This window comes from Alternaria dauci, chromosome 7 (genome assembly GCF_042100115.1).
Source record: "Alternaria dauci strain A2016 chromosome 7, whole genome shotgun sequence".
NCBI lineage: Eukaryota > Fungi > Ascomycota > Dothideomycetes > Pleosporales > Pleosporaceae > Alternaria > Alternaria dauci.
The window spans coordinates 660,931-688,112 of NC_091278.1; the positions used below are offsets into that span (position 1 = coordinate 660,931).

Below are 27,182 nucleotides of genomic sequence, written 5' to 3' on the forward strand. Positions count from 1 at the left end.
TCGCTAGCGCGCCAAGATTTGCCCACACAATTTTCGCGCGACTGCTACAATTCCTACGATCAACCAACAACGACCGGAGCTCAACAACCCCTTAGGAATACCACATTCGACTTCCTACGAGCAACGATGGCCCCCAAGAAGAACAAGAGAACCGCCGACTCCATCAACTCGCGCCTTGCGCTTGTGATGAAGTCCGGTAAGGTCACCCTCGGCTACAAGTCCACCCTCAAGAGCCTGCGAACTGGCAAGGCCAAGCTCGTCATCATCGCCGGAAACACCCCTCCCCTGAGGAAGTCTGAGCTCGAGTGTATGTGACACTGTTGTCTCTGTTGTGCAAGCAATCGCTAATTCCAGACAGACTACGCCATGTTGTCCAAGACCTCTGTCCACCACTTCTCCGGTAACAACGTACGTACGCTCCCGTCCACTCTCATTGCCTAACGACAAGTTGCTTTGCGCTACGGAGCTCGTTATTCTGCGGTTCCAAGATGTATCAGAACGTACACAGAACACGATGACGACGAGCTCCTTGGTGTTGGGTATACTTCGAGGGCTGGCTCTGAGAAGAGGTCTGAACATGGCTTCGGAGAGCTGTCAGCTAATACCAGTTTAGATCGAGTTGGGCACCGCTTGCGGTAAGCTCTTCCGCTGCTCCGTCATGTCCATCCTCGATGCCGGTATGTATCTCTTCTAGTCACACCAGACACTGCCCACTGACAAACCGATAGGTGACTCCGACATCTTGAGCCAGAACACTGAGAACTAGAGTGCCATGGCATGGGAAGGAAGCAGTTAGACATGATACCAAGGGCGTAGCGCAAGCTAGAGCCATGATGATATCCAATGAACGCCACAAGATTCATGAGCCATAATGACTGTCCACATGTGCACTTTGTGACGTGACTCTTTCAAAGCCAGGTTTGCGCTCTGCCATACTAGTGCTTACGGGTCAAGCTTTTGGATACCCATATGCATCGATCCAACGATGAAGAAGCTATGGATGCGCTGAGATGCAGAGCGAATCCGGCGCATGGCCTGTAGCAGTTCTCAAGTACAATGCGTGCAATTTGCACTCTTGACAGTACACAACATGTTTGGCCTTGATCGCATCCATCCGCGGATGGCGAATACGAACATCATACTTTGTATCGGCTATTAGAGATCGCTGCGCGCCTCCCCAGAATTGCACATTCGCCCTTCGGGAAGTGGCGTTGCGGTGCTTTGAAATCCGGCTGGGGGTGCTTTGCCCACACAGGGTCCGTGCGTGCGTCAATATTCCGCTTAGCAATCCATCGACGACTTCCCTTTCGCCTTCGCCTCAGACACCTCCCACTAACACCAAGGTCATATATAGGGTAAGGTACGTACGGCTGTCGCATCGCTCACCGCCGGTAGACGTGTCACTGACAGCTGCACCAGTTTGCGCTCGCCCTCTCTCTCGACAACTCCGGACGCCCGCTCATTGATACACAGCAGCAACAACCGTCACAATGGCCCGCCGTCCCGCCCGTTGCTACCGCTACTGCAAGAACAAGCCCGTACGTCTGCCTCAGAACGGAAAAATCGCGAGAGGAGGACGATAGACTGACTGGGCCACAGTACCCCAAGAGCAGGTTCAACCGTGGTGTCCCCGATGCCAAGATCCGCATCTTCGACCTTGGTCGCAAGAAGGCCAACGTAGACGACTTCCCGCTCTGCATCCACTTGGTCTCCAACGAGTACGAGCAGCTGTCCTCCGAGGCGCTCGAGGCCGCCCGTATTTGCGCCAACAAGTACTTCGTCAAGAACGGTGGAAAGGAATCCTTCCATCTCCGTGTCCGCGTCCACCCCTACCACGTCGTCCGCATCAACAAGATGTTGTCTTGCGCTGGTGCCGATAGATTGCAGACGGGTATGCGTGGTGCTTTCGGCAAGCCCAACGGTCTTGTCGCTCGTGTCAACATTGGCCAGATTCTCATGTCCGTCCGGACTAGGGACTCTAACCGCGCCGTCGCTCTCGAGGCTCTCAGGCGTTGCCAGTACAAGGTGCGTTTCACATGTAATAGCAGAAATGGCACAAGGCTAACAGCTTGCAGTTCCCCGGTCGCCAAAAGATCATCGTCTCCAAGAACTGGGGTTTCACTCCTCTCAAGCGCCAGGAATACATTGACCTCCGCCAGGAGGGCAAGGTCAAGATTGACGGTGCCTACGTCCAGTTCCTCCGCAACAAGGGTAACCTTGCCAACAACATCCGTCGCTTCCCTGAAGCTTTCGAGTCCTCTGCTTAGATTCAGGATTGAGGGATGAGTTGTGTGCATGATGATCATGGGTCCAATGGGAATTCGGTTACGGCGTGATTTGCTTTCTTCATCAGTTAAGGATGAAGGCTGGAGGGTGAATATCTGCGGCGTGTAACTGTAGAGAACAGCCAGACACAGCCGGACAATGACAAATGATACAACAACCTCTGCGCTCAATCTGCTCGTGTTATGAATCTTTTATGAATAACCTTACAAAGAAGTTTGTTTTTGTTGCTTTATACCCCCGGACATCAAAAGACTAGACGCCAAAGATGTATTAAGAAGTTACGTCTAGGGCTTGCGCCTTCACAGAACGATAACATCAATGGACATGTACGTCACTTGCACATCGAGGCACGTCTTATCAACGATCTGCGGTTGCCATCCATATTTGATAGTGACGTCACTTTTGTTACAGACTGTAGTCGATTTCTACTTGTAATGTACGTATAATTTGTGGTATAAGCTCCCAGCCGAACAACGCCCGTTGCCAAACGCTATTCTACCTCCAATATGAAGAGAGGCAAATGCAATACCAATGTAAAATCTAGACACCAACACCAGCACCACGTCCTTCAGCTTGTGCACGGGAAAACTGCTGCAGGAGCTGTAGTACACCTCCGCGATTGTTGCCTGGTGCTTCCTCTTCCTCCTCCTCCTCATCACCCTGTGCAAGGCGACTGGTTCGCCAGGAGTCGCCGAGTGTACTCTCCTCCTCAATGCGTGTATTCGGCGGTCCCGGCGCATCCGGGACTGCTTGTAAAGGCGTTCGGTACCTGCCATGTGGCGCTTGACGTGGCGAGCCGCGTAGTATCGACGCAGAAGAGGGTTGATGGTGCGGATCGAGGAGAACAGAGTTCATGGGCTCGTCCCTGGTGCCCGGTCTATGTCTTGGTGTCCTTTGTTGAGGATTCTGGCGTCCAGTCGGACCTCTACTTGTTCCTCTTGCGCCCATCTCTACTGGCTGAGCAGTCTGCGACATGGAGCCAAAGGTGTTTGGGAACTGTGGCGGAGGATTGAATTGGCCTCGTCCTTGAAGACGACCATTGTAGCCGCGCCCAGGGTTCTGGTACGTGTCCAAGAAACCATAGTACGAAGCCATCATCTTGTTGTCTTTGGCCATGAAATAGTCTTCTCGAAGATCAGGATCTTCTCTTGGGGCTGCAGTTCCGTTCGCGGGAATGTTATTCGCGTTGCGTGTGGTTTTTGTAGACGGGAACATGGAGTACGAACATGTTACACCCAGGCCGTCGACTACGATGGAGAATTCACGGAAGAAGTCAACAATGCGGTCGCTGCATTTGGGCAACCGGAAGATGAGCAGGAAAGGTGTGATGACCATGCTGAGTATCTCTTCGGCAAAGATGAGAATCTTGGGCTGGTACAGTTGAGCGAATTCGGCGCGAACCTCGTCCGTGTGTAGCCTATCACGCCACGACTCTGGCTCGTAGCGCGTGTGGTAGATGACGTGGTTGAGGTAGTAGGATGGGTCTGTGACCTGATCATCCTGAGGGCTGCTCCCACGTGCGACACGGTAAATCGTACTAAGAATACCGATCCAGAAGATAGCAGTCTTTCCAGGTGTAATCTCAAAGTTGAGGAATAACTCTGAGTCGAGTAGTGTAAACACCACGAGGACAAACGCAAAGGCTCCCGCGATGAAGGCTACAAACGAGGAGACCTGCTCGGTCTTATCTTTGGGGAATTGGGCAAGGTAGAGATTTGCGTACGGATAGGCCATATTACGGCGGCGGGCGAAATAATGAGGAAGCTCGTTGAATTCGCGGAACTTCCACTGCGCAAATGTGGTGAAATCGCGGTTACTGAGTTGGCCAGGGTCCTTGTGGTACTCGGTGAAGTATTTGAACATGTATGATGCAAGCACGAATACTACAGCGGCAGGTGCGCATAGGATACTGATGATACCGGTCCAGAAGAAGCGGGTTTTCAACCTCTTAACCAGCTCTCGGCGGTTGCGCTCCTTCAGGAAGTCGGGGTTGAACTGGCCATTTGGTCCGCTAAAGACAAAGTCCATGATGGCGAGGTTGACGTGCCACCTAGTTGTTTCCGAGAAGATGTACCGGTTACCGAGAAACGGAAGAGGGACAGTGACGTCCAATATCTCTTTGTTAAACAGAGCGATCAGGTAGTTGTCACGACGCATCAGACGGCCTGCGATGTCAATAGCATCGAGTCGCTGCCTGCTTTTCGAATCGAGCAACTTGCGCGTCTGTGGGGACAGGTTCGATGCAGTCGCCAAGTTCAGGTCCCGTAATGCCATGATGCGTGTCACCACCTGCTGCCACTGTATGGTTTGTATGTCGCGGTCGGGAATATCGAGAAGATAATGGTAAAAGTCATGCATGGCTCGAAGCCGGGGTACGTCAGTGACCAGGGTGTAGAATGAGTAGAGCCAGTAGATGAGGAAGAGCCAGAGGGCGAATATCCAAAACCCATGGATTCTGTATCATGTCAGCGTGGAACGGTATTCACGATGTTGGACAACCAACCTCGCCGCACATTTGGGCACCAGGACCTGGCTCATCTTGTTGCTCTCTGGCAACTTGGCGTAGTTGATGCACCAGCCAAGGAAGGTCATGAATCCAACTACAAAGGCAGTTTGCGCGAGCGTTAGAGCGCGTCTCAGAAGGATCGAGTATATTCCGCAGCCAACATAATATTCGTAGACCTCGGTCATGTAGTTGTCCAGATCCGTCTGATTCACCCACAGCCACATGGCCTTCTCCTTTCGGTCGGCTACAAAGTGTCCCGGCCTACTGGTATGCCCCCACGGCTGCGAAGATGCGCCGCTCCTATCCTCATCATGCAGCCGCTGCTGCGTTCGGGTGGCATCCCACTGTGCCCGTGTCTGCCGCGTGGCTGGGCCAGGCACTGGCATGGGGAGGCCCTGATTGCGCTGGGTCGAGCTTGGCCCAGGCTCGTGTCCGCCTTCGAGAAGCAAAGACTGCGGTACGTCGTCATCGTCGTCTAGAGGTACGGTGCGAGCTGGAGCTGGCTGTCTCCAAGCGGGCATGCGACTTGCGGTATTGATGCCGGGCGGAGCGTTGCGTTTGGCCTCGGGAGAGACGGCGCGACTCTCAGCCGTCATCTGGCTCGAAGATGCCTCCTCGAGCAGGTGCGCCAGGTCTTGCTCCTCGAAGCGGGCTTCGAAGTTCTCTTCGTCAATGTCCATTTCGTGGCGCTCCTCGGTCGAGGCAGAGTCGCGGCGGGCGTGGGCGGTGAGGGGTTCGCGTTCGTATGTTTCGTCTGAAGCAGAAGGAAGGAGCCGAGACAGCAGGTTGGAGGCCATCATGGCTGATGTGCAGTGATGCGCTCAGGCAGCGGCGGGGCGCGTGGCCGTGCTGTGCTGTGCCGGGTCAAGGGTGTGTGGAGGACGGTAGAGTGGTCAGAGGACCGAAGACGTGATCCCCAAAAGTCAAGACGAGCCTCCATGAGCACTGACGTAAGCCTAGTCAGTGACCATATCAGCGTGATGGAGATTAGCAGGAGAGACGAGAGGTGGTTGCGGCTATCCGTGATGCAGGCACATGGCAATCGCGCAGGTGACGCGACCGATATCGATAAGGCTCGGCTGCACTTGCCCCTTGTCAGCCCGATATGCCACCTTTCTGGGCCCAGAGGCACAACACCCACCCAGTCATGTCCGTGAGCTATTTCCAGGATCGAGCAACTCCCGCTTCTCAGAATGCCACCTCGCCGTCCTCTCCGTCGGCAGCCCCCGCTTCGCGAGGGACAAATGCCCTCTCGAGCAGGATCACCAATGTGCTCTCTGCGTCGTACGCAGACCTAGAGATTCGTGATGCCTTGGAAACTCTGGATGCACGTCGGGTGCAGAACACGGCCGAAACACGACGTCAGCTGCGTCTAGATGTGCAGAAGGAGGTCATTGAGTGCAACGGCGAGATCATCAAGGACTTTGGTCAGGTTGCCCAAGTATGTTGGAACACGCACTCTTAAAGACGTCGGACTAAGCTCAGCTAGCAACTCAAACGTATCGGAAGTGCCATCAGTAGCTTGAACACTTATTGCGCGGATATGCGCGGCCATATTGAGGCTGCCAACAGAGAGACTGGGCCTGTCTTGGAAGAAGCCACAAGCCTCATCACTCAGAGGAAGCAGGTCGAATCTAAGCAGCAAATATTGAACGCCTTTAGTACCCACTTCCTGATATCTGAAGAAGACGCCACTACTCTGACATCCACTGCTGAGCCTGTCAACGAAGACTTTTTCCAAGTCTTGACCCGCGTAAAGAAGATACATCACGATTGCCAGGTGCTGCTGGGAACTGAGGACCAACGATTGGGCTTGGAGGTGCTAGAACAGAGCTCCAAGCAGCTCAACTCAGCCTTCCAGAAGCTGTATCGATGGATTCAACGCGAGTTCAAGACACTGGATCTTGAAAACCCGCAAATCAGTGCCTCTGTGCGCCGGTCTCTGCGCGTGTTAGCCGAACGTCCTACCCTATTCCAAAGTTGTCTTGACTCGTTCGCGGAGGCACGAGAAGCCATTCTATCCGACTCGTTCCATGCTGCGTTGACCGGATCGACCTCAGAAGAGCACATAGCCACGAAACCGATCGAATTTCATGCCCACGACCCACTCCGCTATGTTGGAGACATGCTTGCATGGGCTCACTCAACGACCGTATCGGAGAGGGAGGCACTTGAGAACCTCTTCATCTCAGATGGCGATGAAATCAAACGTTCCATTCAAGCAGGTCTAGAAAGCGAGCCGTGGCTGAAAGGCGAAGCGGACGCAGAATTCTTCGACGGACGGAAAGCCTTGAACCAGCTCGTCAGCCGCGATCTAACAGGTGTGGCTCGTCTTTTGAGGCAGCGGACTGAGCAGGTTGTTCAAAGCCACGACGATGCTACTCTTGCTTATAAAATTGCAAACTTGATCGGCTTCTACAAAGGAACCTTTGCCAAGCTACTTGGAGCAGATTCTGAGGTCTTGGACGTATTCGACGCACTGGAAGCTTCTGCGATGCGGCAATTCCGTGCCAATATGAGGGACTACGTTGCCAATGTACAAAGCGACCTTGCTGTAGCACCAGCCGACTTGTCCGCTCCTGAGTTTCTCGAAGATGCACTTCAGATGCTTCGTGTCCTTGCGAAGAGCTACGATACATCAGTTGCCGCAACAGAGGATAATGGCCAAGGATTCCAGACTGTACTTGCGGAATCGCTAGACCCTTTCCTGAATGGCTGCGAAAATTTGCAGAAAGGAATGAAAGAGCCAGACAGCGCCATCTTCGCCATCAACTGTCTCTACGCAGCAAAAGAGGTGCTCTCTGCGTATGCCTTCGCTAGCGAGCGAGTCAACGAGATCGATGATACGATTGACGAGAACGTTGCGAAGTTGACAGACTACCAACATCAATATCTCCTTCATGAGTCTGGTCTTTCCATCCTTCTCAATGCCCTTGAGGAGATCGATGATTCGCCAGAAAGCCTCAAGACAATCCCTGAATTGGGAGCATTCAAGCCAGATGCACTCGTCGCAGCCAGTCAGCAGCTGGATGAGTTTTTGCCGTCAGCTATTATCGACGCATCAGAAAACATCAAGCGGCTGCGTAACAGGAACATGATACAGACAATCACAGAAGAAGCGGCTGGCAAATTCTGCGAAGACTTTGAAGTTGTAGAGGGCAAGATGATGGCGGCTGATGATCTGACATACGATGAAGACAAGGAAGACGAGGAGCAGGAGCCCGGGTTGAGAGATCTGTTTCCTCGTACCAGTGGTGAGATACGAGTGCTACTCAGCTAGAGGTCTGCAGTGAAAAGTATGTACAAGCTAGTAGACAATGATCATGGTACCCGCCTCCCTCGTGCATGCATCATGTTCGTCGTTTCCATGCTTCGTGACGCGCAAAGCCGCACTCGTGCTCTCTCAAATGCCCAATTCAATGTGGCCGCTCTTCACTGAGGTTTCTTCTTCTCCCACTCCTCTGGCGTATGGCATTTCGGCGTCCATGCATGTATCGCCGCAATCTCCTCCTTCAACGTCGAGTTGACCAGCCGATGCCGTGCTAGAGTAGTCTTCTTGGCAAACTGGGGAGACACGATGATGGCCTCGTACATTTGCCCGCATCCACCTATTCTTGTTCATTAGTATTTGCTCAGCGAATTGCGCCGTTTGCCAATTCGTACTTCTCTAATTCAAAACTATGCTTACAACACAATCCTCCTGGCTTTTTTAACCCTGAAAACCAAAGACTAGTACGTACCACTCAGATCTTCAATTTCAACATAGGTTGCGCCCAATCCCTCCTTCAATTTCCTTTCCAGGCCCTCCATGGTCACGCCAGAAGTTGCCTGCACGTTGGCCGCTTCCTCGTCCGTCCTTGCACTCATGTTGTTCGTAGCGTCTGGTTCGATGGCAAGATTATCAAGAGTTTTGTAAAGTTTGTGTCGCGGATCCATAAGGCGATGATGTGATATTGACTTGGTGTTCCTATCTTCGGATCTGATTAGATGCGGCTTCCAAACGGGGAAAGACCGGGATTTGAAGAGGGGAGGGGCTATGACGCATAGTTGCAGGGGTCACAGGCGCGTTGAGTCGGGATTGCTGCACGCGTAGTCTTGCTTTGCCATTGTTCATCTGGGAGCTGTATGTTTGCATCTGCCGCACGACGAGTCGCTATGAGTGCGACCACTACTTCAGCGCCCTTCTCCAAGGCGGTGGTGCGGGCTATGCAGAAGCTGTGAGTAGGACTAGAAAGCGTCGTCCCTTCTTCAATGCATAGCGATTGACCAGGACCTCTACGCGGTTTAAGTAATGTCATATACTGACTGGTTCGAAGGTACCCGCGGGAGCTTGCAGACAACTCCTGGGACAATACTGGGCTGCTGCTCGAGGCACCATTCGATCCGTCGCGTCGCCAGTCGAACACCGTCCTCCTTACCATCGACCTTACGAAAGCTGTCGCCGACGAGGCAATCGCCTTGAAATCCTCTATTGTCATCGCATATCATCCTATCATATTCCGGGGCCTGAAGTCATTGACTCTTGCCGATACCCAACAGCAATCGCTGCTACGCCTTGCTAGCCATGGTATTAGTGTATACAGCCCGCACACCGCGCTTGACTCGGCTCCAGGAGGCCTCGGGGATTGGTTAGCGGATATCGTAACAGGCACGAAGACGATTCATGATGGATCAGATGCAGATGCTCGATCGGAAGCTACAAGCAACACGAATGCAGATGATGACGACCCCTTCATTGAGAAGAAGAAGCGCCCTACATTCACACTGCAACATCACCCTAGTCAGCCAATGCTTAGCTTTGGCAAGCTGACCGCCCCCACTGTGATCCCCCTCACAGCTCCTCACAAGCGCGAAGCCATCAAACCCCAATCGCCAGAACTAGCCTCACACCCTGGAGCAGGCATGGGTCGCATTGTGAGGTTCGACCACCCACAACCGCTTCCTACGCTCCTCGATCGCATAGGCAAGGGACTCAACAACCCCAAGGGCTTTCCAATCGCCATACCACAAAACAAGACGATAGCTGATATCGAGATACGTAGCGTAGGCATATGCGCTGGCTCTGGCTCAGGCCTACTCAACGGTCTCGATGTGGACCTGCTGTTCACAGGCGAGATGGACCATCACTCGGCGCTTGCGGCGATCGAGAAGGGAAGAGTTGTCATAAGCTTGTTTCACAGCAATTCTGAACGTGGCTTCCTGGCAGAGGTGTTGATGGAACAATTGGAAGAAGCGGTGCAAGAAGAATGGACAAAGGTCAGAGAAGAGGAGAAGGACAATGAGGAGTTACAAGAGGCATTGGCGGACGATGACTTTGAAATTGGCGTCAGCGAAGTTGACCGGGATCCTTATGGCATCGTAGTACTGAAGAGCGAAGTAGACCAGTCATAGCGACAGCACGTAGGATGTTGTATATGAACGAGCACGATGTCATGGATGTAGACTTTGAGGTGGTAGGGTTCAGGACTTGGTTGCCCCACTTCATTGCGCACACCTTAACAAGCTACAAGTTTGGGTCTAGCTACAGCACACTCATGTGCATAGTATCATTAAAATATATTGAACATAATTTGACAATTTTGCAACAAATCCTCTGTGGCGCAATTGGCTAGCGCGTCTGACTGTTACACCATTGGCTATCAGGAGGTTGGAAGTTCGAGCCTTCCCGGAGGAGGATTGTTTTTGCGCCGCTGTTGAGCCATCAGCACGCGAACTCATGATTTGTGCACAGCACTACCCTCTTTTTTACAGAGGTGCTGAACGCATCTGTCACATGCTGACCTAGAAGTGTAATATGATTGACACCTGTGTTGTACTGCATAAGGGAAAAGGTGAAGACTACTGCTTCCATATGCCCCATCAAAATCTGTACTCGCTTGGTATGCATTCTATCTGTAGCTAGGAAGCAGCAAAATGATTGAATATTCTCCCTTGCTATGCAGTCGATGTCTCGTCTACGGGCTCTAGAAATCATTCAACACCGCGCATCTACCCGAATGATAACGCACTGCTTCGACATCGTATCGTATAAGCCGAACTCACTGACAGTCCTCAAGCATATCTCCTCCAATCTAGCTTTCACCACCACCATTCCTGCTTGATCCAATTGCCTCACGCCAACCTCGGGATTTCCGCTCGGCGAGCGCAGCTCTGGCCCTAAAGATGGAATGACCCTGCTGAGAAACCCTCTCTTTGTATGCGTTTGTGCACTATCCGCTTGACCTCTTCCATGTCCTCTAGGACTCCTTAGAACCGGGCTCGCATTTAGATTTTCGCTGAGCATACGCTCCAACTCTACGATCACAACTTGCGGTCTCCAAAACTCTGTCCGGTTCATTTGGCCTTCTAACCGCACGACTTTCGGTTCGTCTTCTGATGAGAAGCCCACTACTTCTACCGGTTTGGGGTCGGAAGTGTCGAAGCTGTATTCGGATTTCTCTTCCACTACGGGCAAGGGTATGTCGGAGGGGAGCATGGCGATGGTCGTTTGTGCGATGCCGAATGTAGCGCGCTCTTCGATTAGAGGAATGACGTGCCTTTCGATCACGGATTGAATGTGGTGTGTGCGGGTTGTGCTTAGTTGGTCGAGGATGGTTTGGCCTCGTGAGGACGCTGGTGAGCTGTACTCCGAGTACGGTGGGGGAGAGGCTTGTTTTTCGTTTCGAGACATTGTCGAGATATGGGGTTGAGAGATGGAGGTTGTTCAGGTATCGCAGTGTGTGGAGATGCGGAAGTGTAGATGCTTCGACATCAGGATTGCTGCGGCGATTCGTGTTCCTTGGTCGGTTACTTGCTCTCGTTACCAAATTACTGTTTTCCACTTCAGTGACGGTGATCAGAAGAGTCATTCATTGATATCCACGGATCTCGGCAACCCATACTCTGGTTACCAAAGTTTCTAGAAGTCTGCCCTGCCTCAACCCCGTATACTGATGCCTTAACTAGACCTAAATGGTACCCGTACGGTCTCGTGACACTGTAAGCCATGGAAATGAGGGCGCATTGTTATGCTGCGCCGTCTCCAATAAGCGAATCACAAATATGCGTCTGCGCGGTCGCGAGGCGTTCGGGCCGGGAAGCTTGGCGCAGTGAAAGCAATGTCTTGGAGGCGATAAGCCAGAGGACAGTAACTTCGACCAGCAAGTTCGGGACGGAAGCTTAGGAACGCCCAATCTGCACAGCGCGTTCCTGAATTTTGGCCTGGAGGTCGCCTTACCGGCCCTTCTCTTTAAGGGATTAATTGCGCAGCAAAAGACTGACCTGTTCCGCTCACCGCGCTGGAGTTATGCCTCCAGAAGACAGATCCTCGGTTCAGGCTCAAGGCTGAGATGATCACACGCAGACGGCTCTGTGGCGCAAGGCAGAAAGCACTAACTCGTTTCTGTGTTAGCCGTATGGTCCGTGCACACATTTCCACGAACACTAGACGAGGACGGTCACCGAAAACGCCTTTACATGCCGGTTGCACGGATAAGCCAGCATGCGCATATATGACCTCAAATAATTCGAGATGTATAAAGTAGTCAACATAGCCCCTGTTTTGCCTAATACGCCTCAGTGCACCTGTTCATCATCATCGCGAGCCTCAGTTCTGGTACGGTACGACCTCGAATCCTTTGTGAGCACATTAGGTACCGTGGTTCTATCAGCACTGCGCAACTCAAGCAAAGCCCCCAAGCTCGTTACTGGGTAGCATTTTATATCTTATATAAGTGCTGCACCACTCCTCTTTACTACACCACCCATTCAAATCTCCATTGACAATCCTCCGATATTGGACACCAACTCCATTGAAATTACCATCAACACCACCTAGGTTTTTCAAACATCAGCCGTCACCATGTGGTACCATGTCGCCGAGCCGAATTCCTACCTCGTCATTACGGGTGTAGGAATCGAGAAAGTCCTGATCAAGAAGAAGGCTTTCGTATATCCCCTACAAAAGGTTTCAAAAATCTCAATTACACCTTTTGACTTTTCCATGGCCCTCCAGGCTATGACTATCGAGAAACTTAAATTCGCTCTACCAGCAGTCTTCACAATCGGTCCTGCAGATAGCCCCGAAGCTCTTGAGAAATATGCCGTATTGCTCACCGGAGAAAGCGACGGCAGTCCTACTCAAACAGCAGCTAAGGGAGTCGTCTCGGTCGCTGAGGGTCGCAATCATGTTCAAGAGATTGTCAAGGGCATCATCGAGGGTGAGACACGAAGCATCGTCTCTACCATGACTATGGAAGAGCTATTTCGTGAGCGTAAGATCTTCAAGGATAAAGGTAAGCTGGACTATCACAAACTGCATGTACTATAGAAACTAATTCCAAGCAGTAATTCAGCAAGTGCAATCCGAGTTGGACCAGTTTGGTCTTTGCATTTACAACGCCAACGTCAAGGAACTACAAGACACACCAGGCTCAGAGTACTTTGCCTTCCTTTCCCGCAAGGCGCATGAGGGAGCTCTCAACCAGGCCAAGGTTGATGTTGCCCATGCTCGTATGCAGGGTGAGGTCGGAGAAGCAGAGAAGCAAGGAAAGACGAAGCAAGAAGTCGCCAAGATCCACGCCCAGACTGCTGTCCTCGAAACCGAACGTAAAGCCGAGAAGGCCACAGCAGATGCCAAATTCACCGACAAGGAGATTGAAATTGGCCGCGATCTCAATGTGGCTCGAATCAACGCTAAGCGTGAAGCTGAACGCCGCGATGCGGAACTGCAGATGGAAGTCGAGAAGAAGAGGGCGCTCATGGAACTTGAACGTCTCCGAGCAACCAAAGTCGTGCAGGCTAAGATCGAGAAGGAGAGTGCGCAGCAGCAGGCTGATGCAGAGCTATACACTCAAGAGAAGGCAGCAGATGGAAGCAAGTACGGCCAGCAAGCCGAAGCCGAAGCGGCTGCTTTCCGTCGTCTCCGTGAGGCTGAGGCCAACTTTCAGGCCAAGGAGCGCGAGGCCGAGGCAAATTTCATCGTCTCTAAGCGTCGAGCTGAAGCCGAATACTTCGCCCAGGAGCGTGCAGCTCAAGCCCATCTCATCACCCAACAGCGCGAAGCCGAAGGTCTGTCTGCCATGGCCAAGGCCTACGGCGACATGGCGAATGTCCTCGGTGGTCCCCAAGGTCTCATGCAATACCTCATGATCACCAACGGCACGTACGAGAAGCTTGCGCATGCAAACGGCAACGCTATCAAGGGACTGCAACCAAAGATCAACGTCTGGAACACTGGCAGCCAGGGTAGTGAGGGCATGGCGGATCCTTCAGCACCTATTCGCAACCTCTTCCAGAGCCTCCCACCTCTTCTCAGTACTATTCACGACCAGACTGGTATGGCGCCACCTACCTGGTTGGCGCAAATGCCTCATCAGAACGGAGATTTGAGCAAGATGCAATTGAGGAATGGCAGTGATGTGTCTTCGTAGAGAGACGCTATGACTGACAAGGACGGGGACAAATTGTACGAAGTAGGGGCGGGTTGTGGATGTCAGTATGCCTTTTTATGCATCAGTCGTTGTTATACCCCGGCTTGCTACGGCTAGGAGTTTGGGATACGTTGTTGTACTATTTGTATTTTTTAAGACCTAGACTTTTTGCTTCTCTTAACCTATAGACTTATTGTAATGTCCAATACAATAAAACCATACTACAACCTTCCTAGATATTACCCCCAGACAATGATTCATAAAATGGGAGCGGAGAACACACATCCCCTAAGAGAACAAAATCAAGATGCTAGAGCCCGTCCTTGTACTTTGCAACAAACGCAGCGAACTTCACCTTGCAACCGCACATGTGACGACAAGTACCAGACTGGCAATCCAAGCAACCGAGGTACCCATGCTCCGTCCGCCGCGAACAAAACCGACAGAAAAGACCATTCGGGCTGCCTAGCAAGCCGTCTTCCCTCCACTCTATCATGATACGTAGGTTCGGGGGCAATATCCCAAGCCAGATTGGAGCTCCTTCGAAATCCTCGAGGCTACAACACTCCAGAGCAGAACATGTATCGACTGCCCGGCACAGCTTGCCGCGTAAGATCCTGAACCACAGGTCTAAGCCGGAGCAAATGCTGTGCATCTTTCCAAAGGATCGGAGCTCGCTTTGGAAGTGTAATCGAACGGTGGCTGTGGGATGATGTCGGCAAAAGTGTGTTAGATGTTTGAATGATGGGGCACTGAAAAACCGGGATATCGCTCTTGGTAGGCTGATTGCTTCAGGGTATTGGTGGATATTGATCAGTCGGAGTTCGCTCCGCATGGCCCGGAAGACTGGTGCGAACTTGAGGAAGCGGTCGAAGCCGGGATCGTATGGCTTGGTCGATTTGAATGTGAAGATGTTGTTGACTTGCATGGTAAGGGTTCTGGTTTCGTTGTATATCTGACGGCAAGTGTACTTGAGCGTGTTGGCTTCGAAGATCGCGACTTGGCTGTTATCCTCTGCGACTGTGTTCGAGGCGACCAGATGCAACTTCATGCCCTTCGCGACGCTGAGACCTTCTTCGAAAGTGAGAGCTAACTTGTAAATCTCATCACGAAGCTCGCGCGGAAGCTCGAGTAGACTGCAACGCAATGTGTTGGGTGCGAGAGAGGGACAGGCTTTGTCGAAAACCATCTTCGTGCGGCGTAGTACTGGCAACATGGACGACGGAGTCTGCAGCTTGAAGGGTGTTAGTGATTTTGCTGTAGTAGATACGAACGAGCTAGTCGGTAAATAATTTCAGACAGTTTCGAAATCTTCTACGGTACCGCACATGATACGTGGTGGTCGCTTAAGAAGACGAACCACTAGCATCTACCACAACTCACATGAGACCAGATCTTCCAAACAAGGGAAAGGATCGGGATTTCACGGGAAGAGTGTCCTCGCTACCAAAAAGCTAGGGTGCTCCAATACACACATATGGAATATTCTTTGTCTTGTATGGCGAATTCTTCGTAGTCAGCACATTGGGGGCATCGAATAGTGTTCCGAGGAACCGATATCACCGGCAATATATGATAGCTTCCCAAAGTCAGACTCTAGTACTTATCAATAGTCGCTTTCTTTCACGCATCGGGTGAGTATACGTGGACGTATTCGACCTCTGGGGTGTACTTGAAGGCACTGCATGATACTTGAATGTGGGATGTGAGTGCAGTGCGTTTGGTCGTCCGACGTGGAAACCTTGAGCAGAGTTACGTGTGCGTCAAGAGATAGTAGCCAGGCCAAGATGTTTCCCACATACGACATCCCAAGCAATAGATAATTAGTCCACCAGTCGACATGCTTGCACAATGGAAGTTGCCATATCAATAGATGATGCCCTAGGTTCGAGATAGCAGGATCCGAAGGCGCGCCGAATGGCCGCGGATAATCGCGAACGCGAGGACCGACGGAGACGAAGTCCTGGCCAAGGATAGGTAGATAGCTACCCGGGAAGAAGATCGTAAGGTCTAGCTCAGGCTCCAATATTGCAAAGACGATCCGTCGCCTTAGGCTGGCCTCAGTTGCCGTGGTAATACTGAGGATGACGACAGACTCAGCCCAATATCATCAGCCGTCGAACCTTCCGCATGCAGCGTCTCCACACACACTCACACACAAACCCCGCCCCCTCAACGTGAAACCGGCCACGGCTGAAGAAGTTCAGCGCGTGTCGTCAGCATCGTGTGATGGTGTCGTGAGGAAACCACAGCAACGAAGGGCTTGGAACGGAGATTATCACGGTTGGGCTGGATGGTGAGGGGAATAAGCAATGGCAACCAATGATCTCGAGCTCACTCAGCAAACGCGTCCGCCGCTCCACATACGCGTTCAGTAAAACCTGCATCTACTATACATGCTCACCGGGCAACACACAAGCATCCGCACCCAATACCATTGCCAAAGGGCGTATGCCTAGGTGCCAGAAGCAACTCAGCCGCTGCACTAGATAGATTACCCGACGCACGCGATGATCCTTCTCAGGGTGCCCCTCTGTATGCCAAACCATGACTACACCGCATCCGGCCCAACTATTACGCAGTCAACACGTCCCTTTGACACGTCTCACGCGTTCGCGGTAGCACATGATTTACGCTTTGCACGCGTCGCACCAAAGCACACAAGGGCACACGGGCTGAAGAAACCTTGGCACGCGACGTGCGACACAATTCCATCACAACAACTCCACACAATAGACCCAAGTGGGTACTACGGCTTACGCTCCCACCCTGTGACTGGCCGGACACCCACGGCAGCAAAGGAAAACGTTAGGCCTCGGCGTAATGCCTAGGCCTAACTGTGCATGCGGCCGCAAAACTTCCAACTTCGGGGTTGGTGTTGTGGGCTGGTCTGGTGCCACATCCACTTGCTGCAATGTTTTATTTTTTTTCTGCCGGAAGATCGATAGATGGGCCTTCCTGCCGGTCAGGTCAGACTCATCTGCACACAGATTACAAACAAGTTATTGGTTTCTCTTGTCCCGTATCGCGTGTTGAAACAGCCGTTGCTTTTCATCAAAGGGAATGCGGTGCAGCAGGGGGATCCATCGTGTCATGGCTTAGGGCTAACTGCCTACCATGGATCTTGGGCAAAAGGCACAGACCAGACATGATGACGCCTGTGCTCACGTTACGGAACTACTTTGCGGCAGGGCGGTGCGGAGATCAGTGCACTGAGAGGGGTTTAGGTGGAACGCACAGTCTCTTCTTCACACTCTTTTCATTTGATTTCATCCATTTCATTCATTACTAGGTCATCTGCTCGAAGCATCTGTATTCCTTCGCAAAGGACCAGCTGATCTACCAAAGTGTTTCTAGGCTCTTCTCTGAACCGTCAACCCCGCCATATCACCTATCCAGCCGATCCAATCCGTCGGACCACATCCACATCGAAGCAGATGCCACTGAAAGACATGAGACTGGGTATTGGTCGTTCACGCTTCGAGACAGTCGTTGAGATTCGTGAAGACTCCATACCCGATTAGCGCCGATATCCCACACACGCTTCGTAACGTTCATCATGTCCGTCGTGATAGAAGAGAAAGACATGAACACTAGGAAACAAGGAACCGATCTACACGGTCGGTTGGTAAGGAGAGGAAGCTATAGCCAAGCAAGAATGCTTGAATACGCGAAAGAGATGGGAAAACCGAAGTCATAGGCTTGGTCGGGCGTAGTCTGTTCGTAGGAACTTCAAGACCGAACCCAACGTCGTCCCCGGCCTCCCACACCCAAATTATTGAAGTTCATCGAAGACACATGTAGCCACATGACCATGTCCAAGAAGTAAGAGTCGAGAACATGAAGCAAGATGAGCCCAACGTGCCGAGGTCCGCCGGCAACATCGGATGTATCACCACACAAGGGACACGCTCGATGGCAAAAGGCTGGCGCTGAAGAAGGTCGAAGTAGGTATAGACAGAACAAAGGAAATGCTTTTAACAGGAAGCAGGTGTAGGCTGTGGGCCCAGTGGCAAGTATGTGCAATGACAGCGCTTGAGGCTGTTGAACGTAACGCCGACAATGCAACCATGCTTAGTTGCATAGATTAAGCAGAAGAGAAGGCGATCGAGCTCTACGATCGATATAGGTGTGCCGAGTCGCCAGGCATGCCAGCGAAACGCTGCTCGAATGAGGCCGGGGGCTCGAAGCTATGCGAGACTGCCGCTCGAGGAAAGGTATTGCTTGACCGGCCAACAAATGGTGAACCGAGTCGAACAGTACCTTTGCTTTGGATATCTGCTGGCATGGCAGGCGAGGTCTGAGCTGGGCTAGGCATAGCAGAGCCAGCGTGCGCGAACGGGTTGAATCCTGACGGATCGTTGACTAGAGGCAGTCGTCGGGCACCTTCCATCATGTCGCCCAAGCTGAAGCCACGGCTCCTCACACGACGATGACTTGACTCGGCTGGCGCCCCAAAGATCTCGTTGACGAAGCTCTCTCCGCGGTTTCGCGCCCGATCTTCGAAGCTGTTGTGAAGCGCGCGTCGCTTGAACACTCTTGACTTGGGTCGAGGTGCGTGCAGTTGGAAAGGTGAGCCGAGACGTGGTGTTTGGGTAGAGGATGAAGGTACGTGCCAAGTTCGCGCGTTGCTCTGGTTCATCTTGCTGTTGGTGGACTCAGACCTCGCATGGAAAGGCGAGCCCAGTACGTTGCCCAACCCCAGACCAATGTGAAGCGATTGCGACTTCTGGTGAGCAGAAGAACGCGCACTTGACCATGTTCGCGGCGACGGTCTTGGTGTTATATCGTTGGCAAGTTGTGACAACGGGTTGCCCAACTGCATCGATGCTGCGGTGCTTGTAGCCAGCGACAGATTCATGTCCCTTGTGGAAAAGCTAGTAGAGCCCTGTAAGAACGGCGACGACAACGGCTGCTGCTCTTGTTGCTGCGGCTGTGTCGGTTGTGGCTCTGGCTCGGGTGGAGGAGAGGATTGTAGCGGTGAGGGCGATCGACGAAGCATACGCTGATAGTGTGCAGACAGAGTCGGCTTCTGCTTGGCCAAGTCTCGTAGTCGCTTTCGACACTGCTTCTCGCTAGGGAATCGTGTTGATGACTTGGTTGGCCGAGCGAAAGGTGTGTTGTTGCCACCCCTAATCGACCTCAGGGCACTTGGTGTACCAGTCAGGGGGTTGTATTGTGGGGTCGCGTTCGGACCAGCACGAGTGTGCTTTGGGCCCTTCCAGGTCTTGCGGGCCATCCTCGCCACGCGATGGCATACTCCATTCGGTGGAGTGGTGCTCGGAAGGGCTTTGAACGGCGTCACTGTAGGATCTTGAAGGTACTTCATGTAAGTCATCCACAAGTGGTGGTCCATTTCTTGATTGAAAGATGCTCTCAGTCTTAGCTTCTTAGCAGGTCGAGGTTGTGGAGTAGTCATTGAAGGTGAGGCCGGACGTTGAGACTTGTGCGTAGGTGGACAGAAGGCGAAGGGGTCTGATGATTCGTCTTCCAGACTGGTGCAGCTACCGCTTCTCGACATGAAGGATCCGATGCTATCGCAGGACGAGACAGACGAGTCTGAGAAGCCTGACGACGAGGTGGGTCTGCTTGATGATTCACTCTGACTGACGTGTGGGATGTCAGACCAGTCCTGAGGTCCTTCGTAGTGGCTGATGGTTCTCATCTGCGCAACAGGAGTCTTGGGTGGAGAAAGCATGCGATTGAAGCCGAAGCCTGGAGACAGGAACGCGTCGTTTTGGGGCAGTGAGTACGGTGGCAGATCGCTTGAAGTTTCGGACATGATCTCGGGGGCCTCAATGGTTGGGATGGGTTGCTGGTCCATGACTGCGTCCATACTATTGTAGTTCCTGGCCAAGGTGGCACGGCGACGACGGACCTTGAGCACTTGTCGAGGCGGCGGCGGCGGTTGCAGCTGCTCGGGTTGCGGCTCTGGCTCGGGCGTCTGTGGAGCCGGGCCGTCACGGTAATGGAACATGAAGTTCCTTGGTAAGGTAGTAGATAGGTTGGGTCGTTCGGCGTCCATGTTGCTAACGGATTGAGATGGCCGGGGTGTCGGGTGTTTCAGGATACGGTCGTCTTTGACCACACCAAGAGGCCACTCTCAAAGGAACAGCAAGGAGATACGGCAATTCGGGCACGACAAACGATCGATGCATCCAGTTCGAGCGTGGTCCGGTTGGTGTCGGTGTGATTGGATTATGCAGGGCGGGAGGTTCGATGTGGCGCGGGTCCCAGCAGCTGTTTGGTACTCTGCGAACGCGACAGTGCGGCTGCAGGGTGGTTACACGTGCAATTAGGATGGAGCGCGGCTTGCTGAAGCGAGCGGACTGTTGCAAGGCGTCGCGCACTCGAAGATGCACTGGCGACAGGCGTTTTCAGTGTTGCGGAAGCTCTACAACCACGGACAATGCACGCGAGATCGTTTTGGCGACGATGGCGCGTAGCTCCAAGTCGCGACAACAGCTTGCAACGGGCGAGAACGCGATTAGCAAAAGTCGAGAACAAGGCGCAAAGGTGGAGAGACGGGTCCGAAAACGCGTGGATTATCGTGAAAGGTGGATGATGGCGGGTTTTGGCAGAATATGGGAGTCGTGGGTCGCGGTGAAGGGCCCGGGTGCGTGGGCGGAAGGGAAGTGGGCGCCTTATTCCGCGTCCATGGAATGCGCAAGCGAAAGTGAAGATTCGTGAAAGACGAAAAGGAAACGGTCGTCAGGAGGTCGCGTGGCGCGCACGGGAGTGCGACGGGCGAGGTCGGCTCGGGATGGTCGTGAAAGTCGTGATGGTGAAGGTGATGTGCGGTGAGGTTCGCAAAAGTCGGCTGACGGTTGCTGGCCGGCTAGTGCGAGACAGCGGACGGGCTTAGACCAAGATCGTCGATAGAACCTCTGCAGAACCCACCAGGTGCCCCGAGCCCCGCACAAAATCAAGCACTTATTGTCCAACACTTTTTTTTCAAGTCGCCCACGCGAGGCGACATGCGCTCCGCTACGGTAGTTCGCGCAGGTATGCTGTCCGCTGCCCTCTGTGCTTCCACAACACCACGTGAGGCCGTTGCCGCAAACACTCGATAACGAAACTGACGCGTTTCGACGCGCTCCTCCTCCCGGCCTAACCGCATCGAGACTCGTGTGGTCCGTGCAGACATACCTGGATCGTGGCGCTCTTTTCGACGGCCCCTGCATAGAGGCCTTGTTTTTCTGCAAGCACGAACACATGTCACGACTTTTCCGTCCACTCTCCCGCTGCCAACGCGCTGCAAGCTCGCGGACGGCCTCGCAGCTTGCATAACGGCCACTCCGCGTTGTCTTTTGATTTTCCTCCCCACTCTGCCACATAGACTTCGTCTGCACCTTGGTGAACATGAATGAGCGACAGCCAGCAGAAACCTGCCACCTATGCGCTACGCGACACTACGCACGGCCAATGCCACACTGGAGAACCCCAATTCGCTACCGCTCTAACCCTCTTCTCCACAGTGGAGCGTGGGCCACCGCTCTACAACACAACAAGTGCTCGAGTCATTACTACACGGCTGTTCCATAGCCAATACCTCGAGCGCTCTCGTGCGTCCCTCTGCACGGCAGCCTCCAATCAGAACCCATTTTCCTCTACCATCATGTATTCCTTGCTGTCTGCATTGATAGCCCATCGACGCTGGCAAGTTCGACCCTGTTCTACGCCCGCCTGGAGTTGGTGTGCCGCAACGTTGTGTGCATGCCGCGCTTGGCTGCGAAAACGGTCTGGATCGGCTGCAGCTCATCACACACCAATATCTAGCTATCCCGAAATGCACGTGGTTCGCCCCGATCTGGAAATACTGTTTACCAGCAGTCCTGGATCTTGAGATTTCATTGGCTGAATTTTGCTTTCTTGAAGACTGCCGAGCGCCTTGAGGGTCTCAGGGTGGGCTCCAGCCGCTCAACATAGCACGAGGCCCAAGACGCAGCCTGTTCTAGAAAGACCATGGGCCTTGTTTTGTGCCTCCAGTATCTTCAATAGTCGAGAATGCGGGGGCGTCATGCGCTCGCGAACATTATCGCAGCCCTGGTGCGATCATTGAGCACAATCAGTGATTCTGGTGATGATGATACGCTCTGCGACACCTCCACCGCGCTTTAAATAGCAAGTATGCCAAATTGCACCAATTCTCTGATGTGCGGTACGTCTCTCGAGAGAGCTAGATTGCACCAACTTGTGAACAGAACATGGACGCAAACGGTCAAGTTCCATAAATTGGATAAATCTTGAATTCTTGACATTCAAGAATGGCATAACATTGGATGCATACATGTCTCTATCATTGTGCGAGCCATATCATCGTTGGTCCTATCCTACTGTTTACGTCCCATATCAAGCCTTCATCTATAGACCAAGAGCCGAGTTAAAGGCATCTGCAGCCGCCTGACCCGTCAGTCCTGAAGCGGCAGATGCAGCAGCATCGCAGGTGCTGACAGCTGCGGCGTCTACGTCGCACTTGTTGGACATTTGTGAGCAGATGAATTGTGATATAATGTCAATCTTCTGAGCAGACCCATGATTGAAGGTGCTCAGATCGGTAGGCTCGAAAGCCTCCTCCTGACGGCCGTCAGAAGGGATACCAAAGGTGATGGTAGGGTCGCAGCTGCCGAAGGCGGCGACACCGTTGTCAGAGGCAGCAGTGTTGTCGTTGTTTTCATCATCGGCATTGCTGTTGTTACCAGAAGCAGCATTATCAGTAGCGTCACCAGCTGCGGCCGTGCCGTTGCTGGCAGATTCGCTGACGCCAGCGACGGCAGCAGCAATCTCGTCCTCGGTGAGGTCATCGACACGAAGGTTCTGAGTGTTGATGCATCCTGCATCATCAGTCGCGTCGTCGCAGGTGTTGCCGGCACCGGTCGGGTCGCCAATCTCACCAGGCGCGAAAGTCGAAGCTTCGTTAGCCATCAATGGGTCGCCACCAATTGAGGCGATCTGACGAGCGAGCTCTTCGGCAATCTGCTTATTGAGTGCCTGAGCTCCATCGCTGGCAGGGTCTTGATGCTGCTGGAGCGCAGCAATCTCGGGATTGACGGCCTGGATGGATTCGCAAGGAACAGAAGCCAGACCGACAGAGCCAGTGTTTCGTTCCAGGGTACGGTAGATGAGAGCCATAGTCATGCCCTCGACATCGCCAGCCTCCTTGGCATTGGTGAAGGCCTGGTCAGCTACGGCTTGCTGAAGGCAGTCTATAGGTAGTTAGTTTGATGAAGCTTGTATCCTGTATTCCAAACAACCCACCTGCATCAGCGATGTCTCCCGCACCCTGTGCAGCAGCCGCCGCTCCAAGAAGAGCAAAGACGCTATCCTGGATGTTATCCGGGTTGTTCAGGTTCAGCAGGTCGTTCACAGCAAGGTTAACATTGCGGTGAGCGTGTTCCTGAGGAACCTCACGCTTGGTCATGAGGGCAGTCGGACGGGCAGCCGCGACACCAATGAAGGTAAGAGCGATGACGGAGTTCTTCATAATGAATACGTGTATCGTTTTTCCCGGTCGTGATCGTGGATGATGAACAAGAGTAGGATTTTAGTAGAATATATAACGAAAGTGGGCCGGCCTATCGATTCTCCAGGAACGATGAAAAGAAGGATAACGAAGTGAACGACTTGAAAGACGATGAATGAAAGACTTGCACAGATGGATGGTGATGATACTCCCCTATGCACCCCAAGGCATTCTGCCTTATATACAGCCTGAGTCCTACCAGCCATGCTGTGCAATCCTGCGCTTCAAGTGTTGCCTGACACCTGTCAAGCAAGCCGTCGTAGCGGGAGCCGCCAGGCCTGTCCGTGCATAGAAGCCGAACTGCATGAAGGCTGCCCCTGCATGGAAGGTGAAGTCCTTTCAAAGTCGCTGCTGTGCAGCCTCGCGATGGTGGCGATAGCTCGCTAACCTCGTGTGGCGCTGAGGGCCGTTGTGAGTGGATCCGCGCTAAGACTTTCGGGATGCCTTGCGTGCCTGGGTGAGACGTTGGCGAATCTTCGGAACGCGGTCTGCTTCATCCACCCCACCAACAACATCGCTGCCTGGAGATCACGGTACATTTGTGTGAGGACGTCGCGTGCAAGTCGAAAATGTACTCTGCATGTCGCAAACATGCTTCATCTTGGCGGCGCGCACTCGCTTGCCTCCACGACGCGCGCAGCAATCCTCCGAGCGCGACGGTATGGGAATGATCACAGAATAAGCTGAATCGCTTTCCCACAGGAGCGCCCACTCGCGACCGTTGTGATAGAAGCGCCTCTTTGTACATGGCGTTGTACCCCTTACATCGCCTCTTGACGACCTCCGAACCGACCCATCGCATCCGAAGCACGATTAGACACCTTCAGACGAACGATGGCAAACGGTTCATTGTGGTGCAGACCGCGGCATACGCTGCGTGTATCAGAGCCACGGTTTACCATGAAAGCAAGCCTTCATAGCCTTGGTCGTCCATGTTCAGCCGGCAGTTTATCACAAATGCTATGCATCTGGCATCCGGAATGTTGTGTTTCCGACAAGCGGCCGGCAGCCTATGAGTATGGAACAACGCAACACATATATGCCTTGGATGTCAGGGTAGCCTTGTTGTGTTATATTGCGTCATGGGCAATCTCCCGTGTGTTTTGGTACTGAGACGAGTACAATAGCATCTGGTAGTATTACGCGCTCGCAACGTTGCATGTCTCAGATAACTCAGCGCAACCAATATGATCTACTTCAAGGATGCAGCCACAGCCTGGGTCTCAAAACACATCCGAAGCACTTTAGCCACATTGTTGAAACTGGACACTCGTAGGAACCAGACCAAGTTCTGGAGACATTCCTGCCAGACGTACTGGATTACGTCCCATCGTTGCCAAAGCTATCACGAATCTTAGCGAAGACCTCGTTCCTTCTAGGCTATAGATCATTTGTTGATAAGACAACAGAAATCGCTGACCTGTATGGTTCCTGTCAGTGCCGTTGCCTCTCGCTAGTGTCGCATCCTCCGCTCCTCCGCTCCATCGCGAATCTCCTCCAAAAGACCCACACTCGAGACGAACCGTATTCAACCGGTCAACACACGGTCATCAGACACTCTGTGGCTCATACTCTTCGCCGCTACCTCGCTGGGGCCGCATCGAAGCTATGGCCAAGACAAGGACACTTATCATCTCAAGTCCGATGGATGCTAAGCACGTCGGTGGCGTCAACATACTGGGCAATAGCGGCTCGAGCCTCGATAACTACTTTCCTAGCACTACGATAGTGCCGGACGAGCGACCCTCGCATACTTTTGTTGCTACTGGGAAGACTGAAGTACCGAGGCGGTCAGATACTGTCGCCGGCACGCTACGACGACCAAGTGTATCCTTGACTAGAAGCCTTTCTAAATTGAGGCGCAGCCCATCCTCGCATCGTACTGAAGCAGCACGTGGAGCTAGCGGAGAACAACATGTGCATCGTCAAGTGGAGAGTTCCAACAATGCAGGCAGGCCCTTGAAGATGCAGTCGAGTATGTCGAGACTACGGCAGAGGGTTGGTCTAGATCGCGAAATATATGATACAACACCAATACCAAATATGCCCACCCCTGAACCAGGATCTATACCAGAATCGATACGAAAAGACGACTTGCCACTGCAAGACACAAGGGCACTGGTGCGTCTCACCACGACTTCTTCCATCTACCCGATCACAGATCCCGATTCTCCCAAAACAGAGACTCCGCACAAACAACCGCCTCTCGTTATTCAGCGGAGACCTTCGCCCTTCGAACATCAGCTCCCACCCGCGAACACGCAACGACCCGCGAAATCGAAGCGCGCAGATTCGGGTACTGCGATAGACTTCAAAAATGTGCCTGTGCAGGAGCGGCCGATCCCTTTCAAAGAGATAATGGCAACTCCGACTCTTGCTGAGCGTATGGCCATGTACAAGAAGACGCGCGAATACTGGGCGCATGCAGAACATGGGTTGATAGCATGGACAGAACGTGCCGCAGGACCGAAGACAGCCACTATCGGGATCTGAATAGGGTATCTTTCTACTTCCATGTCCCGATATCCCTATATCCTAGCCTGTGTTTTCATGAAGGATACGTTAGTAACGTTTGGTGTGTATATCCATCCATCATTCACAATCGGCGCTGGACGCTTTGATATAACTCTCGTACTCAGTTTCCAAATACCATGTTAAATTTGGCGCTATCGCCTATTTGAATCCTATACATCACGATGCGTTCTTTCGTAATTGTGACATTTGCGATAGAAACGGTTAGGTCCTGGACCGTGCATGGACTGCATTTGTCGGACTCCGTAGGTGGCCTTTCACATGTTCCGAGCCCGCAACATCTTACCAAAGGCACCAAATCCATCACGACATACCATTCGCCTAGGAATTTTTATCGTGAGAAACTCCAATTCACCTCGTTCGAGACATTCTCAGTATTGAGTAGCATTTTGCTCTATGCGGTCAAGATGTCTGCAATCAAGATGTTTCTATTGGATCGATGGGATTTTTTTTTATCTCGGAACGATCCACTGCATCCATAGGTACGCAGAGATACTTTGTGCATTCTGGCAATATGCGAACCAAGGGACTTGGGATACTCGCTTCGCACGAACACCCTGTCTGCTCAAACATTTCTCGTGTTCAAATTATCTGCTATTGTTCTTGCGCGATCTTTGTCTAACCATTTCGCATTACTCCGATTGGACTGTAGACAGAAAGGTAGGAGATTATGAGCGGCTCCTTTGCTACTCAAGCTTACATGATCAGCATCCCGCGCAGATTTAGACTCCATTCTTCACGGATTTCCCGCCATCTCAGAGGTCAAATAGGGTGAAGAGAAAGCCAACCCGAGAAAACGATGCGAATCTTGGACAGACTCAGACCAAAACGGAAACGCGTGCACCGGCTTGCAGATCTCAGCCCTGAGATTCTGCACCTCATAATCGAATGCCTATCTAGTGAAGGCTTACAAGACATCCTCAAC

General features: G+C 52.6%; 9 protein-coding genes across 9 annotated transcripts; 5 read left to right on the forward strand and 4 right to left on the reverse strand.

Moving 5' to 3' along the window:
• Positions 1–126: 126 nt before the first annotated feature.
• Positions 127–766, forward strand: ACET3X_007392 (60S ribosomal protein eL30; the record flags this gene model as incomplete). The annotated part of the gene is made up of 4 exons (XM_069453533.1): positions 127–307; positions 359–408; positions 614–677; positions 729–766. 4 exons carry the CDS (start codon positions 127–129, stop codon positions 764–766), a joined length of 333 nt encoding a protein of 110 aa, XP_069304555.1.
• A 724-nt stretch (positions 767–1,490) lies between these two features.
• On the forward strand, positions 1,491–2,267 carry ACET3X_007393 (60S ribosomal protein uL16; the record flags this gene model as incomplete). The annotated part of the gene is made up of 3 exons (XM_069453534.1): positions 1,491–1,538; positions 1,600–2,025; positions 2,076–2,267. 3 exons carry the CDS (start codon positions 1,491–1,493, stop codon positions 2,265–2,267), a joined length of 666 nt encoding a protein of 221 aa, XP_069304556.1.
• Positions 2,268–2,826: 559 nt separating this feature from the next.
• Positions 2,827–5,592, reverse strand: ACET3X_007394 (uncharacterized protein; the record flags this gene model as incomplete). Its single annotated transcript, XM_069453535.1, has 2 exons — positions 2,827–4,741; positions 4,790–5,592. The coding sequence occupies 2 exons, from the start codon at positions 5,590–5,592 to the stop codon at positions 2,827–2,829; spliced, it is 2,718 nt and encodes a 905-aa protein (XP_069304557.1).
• A 305-nt stretch (positions 5,593–5,897) lies between these two features.
• On the forward strand, positions 5,898–8,072 carry ACET3X_007395 (uncharacterized protein; the record flags this gene model as incomplete). The annotated part of the gene is made up of 2 exons (XM_069453536.1): positions 5,898–6,233; positions 6,282–8,072. 2 exons carry the CDS (start codon positions 5,898–5,900, stop codon positions 8,070–8,072), a joined length of 2,127 nt encoding a protein of 708 aa, XP_069304558.1.
• A 152-nt stretch (positions 8,073–8,224) lies between these two features.
• Positions 8,225–8,659, reverse strand: ACET3X_007396 (uncharacterized protein; the record flags this gene model as incomplete). The annotated part of the gene is made up of 2 exons (XM_069453537.1): positions 8,225–8,400; positions 8,533–8,659. 2 exons carry the CDS (start codon positions 8,657–8,659, stop codon positions 8,225–8,227), a joined length of 303 nt encoding a protein of 100 aa, XP_069304559.1.
• A 220-nt stretch (positions 8,660–8,879) lies between these two features.
• Positions 8,880–10,218, forward strand: ACET3X_007397 (uncharacterized protein). Its single transcript, XM_069453538.1, has 2 exons — positions 8,880–9,009; positions 9,109–10,218. Exons 1-2 carry the CDS (start codon positions 8,918–8,920, stop codon positions 10,181–10,183), a joined length of 1,167 nt encoding a protein of 388 aa, XP_069304560.1. The 5' UTR covers positions 8,880–8,917; the 3' UTR covers positions 10,184–10,218.
• Positions 10,219–12,632: 2,414 nt separating this feature from the next.
• On the forward strand, positions 12,633–14,202 carry ACET3X_007398 (uncharacterized protein; the record flags this gene model as incomplete). Its single annotated transcript, XM_069453539.1, has 2 exons — positions 12,633–13,065; positions 13,118–14,202. 2 exons carry the CDS (start codon positions 12,633–12,635, stop codon positions 14,200–14,202), a joined length of 1,518 nt encoding a protein of 505 aa, XP_069304561.1.
• Positions 14,203–17,458: 3,256 nt separating this feature from the next.
• ACET3X_007399 (uncharacterized protein) lies at positions 17,459–21,046 on the reverse strand. Its single transcript, XM_069453540.1, has one exon. It carries the CDS (start codon positions 20,225–20,227, stop codon positions 18,317–18,319), a length of 1,911 nt encoding a protein of 636 aa, XP_069304562.1. The 5' UTR covers positions 20,228–21,046; the 3' UTR covers positions 17,459–18,316.
• Positions 21,047–22,482: 1,436 nt separating this feature from the next.
• On the reverse strand, positions 22,483–24,074 carry ACET3X_007400 (uncharacterized protein). Its single transcript, XM_069453541.1, has 2 exons — positions 23,461–24,074; positions 22,483–23,408 (listed from the first exon to the last, which is right to left on the reverse strand). The coding sequence occupies exons 1-2, from the start codon at positions 23,684–23,686 to the stop codon at positions 22,567–22,569; spliced, it is 1,068 nt and encodes a 355-aa protein (XP_069304563.1). The 5' UTR covers positions 23,687–24,074; the 3' UTR covers positions 22,483–22,566.
• Positions 24,075–27,182: the final 3,108 nt, after the last annotated feature.

Excerpts from the sequence above, each read along its gene's own strand:
- ACET3X_007397 (XM_069453538.1), top strand. The coding sequence starts at position 8,918 with ATGTTTGCATCTGCCGCACGACGAGTCGCTATGAGTGCGACCACTACT. Across the intron at positions 9,010-9,108 it reads GTGCGGGCTATGCAGAAGCT|GTACCCGCGGGAGCTTGCAG; the intron begins GTGAGTAGGACT and ends ACTGGTTCGAAG.
- ACET3X_007399 (XM_069453540.1), bottom strand. The coding sequence starts at position 20,227 with ATGGACGCCGAACGACCCAACCTATCTACTACCTTACCAAGGAACTTC.
- ACET3X_007400 (XM_069453541.1), bottom strand. The coding sequence starts at position 23,686 with ATGAAGAACTCCGTCATCGCTCTTACCTTCATTGGTGTCGCGGCTGCC. Across the intron at positions 23,409-23,460 it reads GGGAGACATCGCTGATGCAG|ACTGCCTTCAGCAAGCCGTA; the intron begins GTGGGTTGTTTG and ends AACTACCTATAG.